We start from the raw sequence: 312 nt of genomic DNA on the forward strand, positions 1-312 counted from the left end.
TAGGGCTAACCAGTTGAATGCTGCCTACTAACTTAGTGAATTTCTTTCAAACTGTGACACCGTGTGACTGACTGAATGAATGGGTGGAGCCAAGGCGATCGATTCGAGTCTCATACTAGCACTATCTTGATTTTCAGATAATATTGATTGTAGCTTTAATTAATGTTATCTGCATTTATGTTGTTCTCTGAACTCTAGATAAATAATACTATTGACAAACGCACATCAAAGCTAGTCCAGCATCATGATGCCTTCTGTGTTTTCTTTCTGGGGCTCTTTTTTATTTAGGTGATGCAGGCAGCAGCTTTGGCA

The 312-nt window shown here is 39.1% G+C and overlaps 1 protein-coding gene across 1 annotated transcript in view; it reads left to right on the forward strand.

Annotated features, from left to right (window-relative positions):
• Positions 1-312, forward strand: part of LOC109969829 (general transcription factor IIA, 1) — a 12,325-nt gene that overhangs the window by 8,301 nt on the left and 3,712 nt on the right. The window contains 1 exon segment of the mRNA XM_020617010.1: positions 289-309. Within this exon segment, the coding sequence (XP_020472666.1) occupies positions 289-309 (21 nt within the window).

The sequence above is a fragment of the Monopterus albus genome, unplaced genomic scaffold (assembly GCF_001952655.1).
Source record: "Monopterus albus unplaced genomic scaffold, M_albus_1.0 scaffold182.1, whole genome shotgun sequence".
Taxonomy (NCBI): domain Eukaryota; kingdom Metazoa; phylum Chordata; class Actinopteri; order Synbranchiformes; family Synbranchidae; genus Monopterus; species Monopterus albus.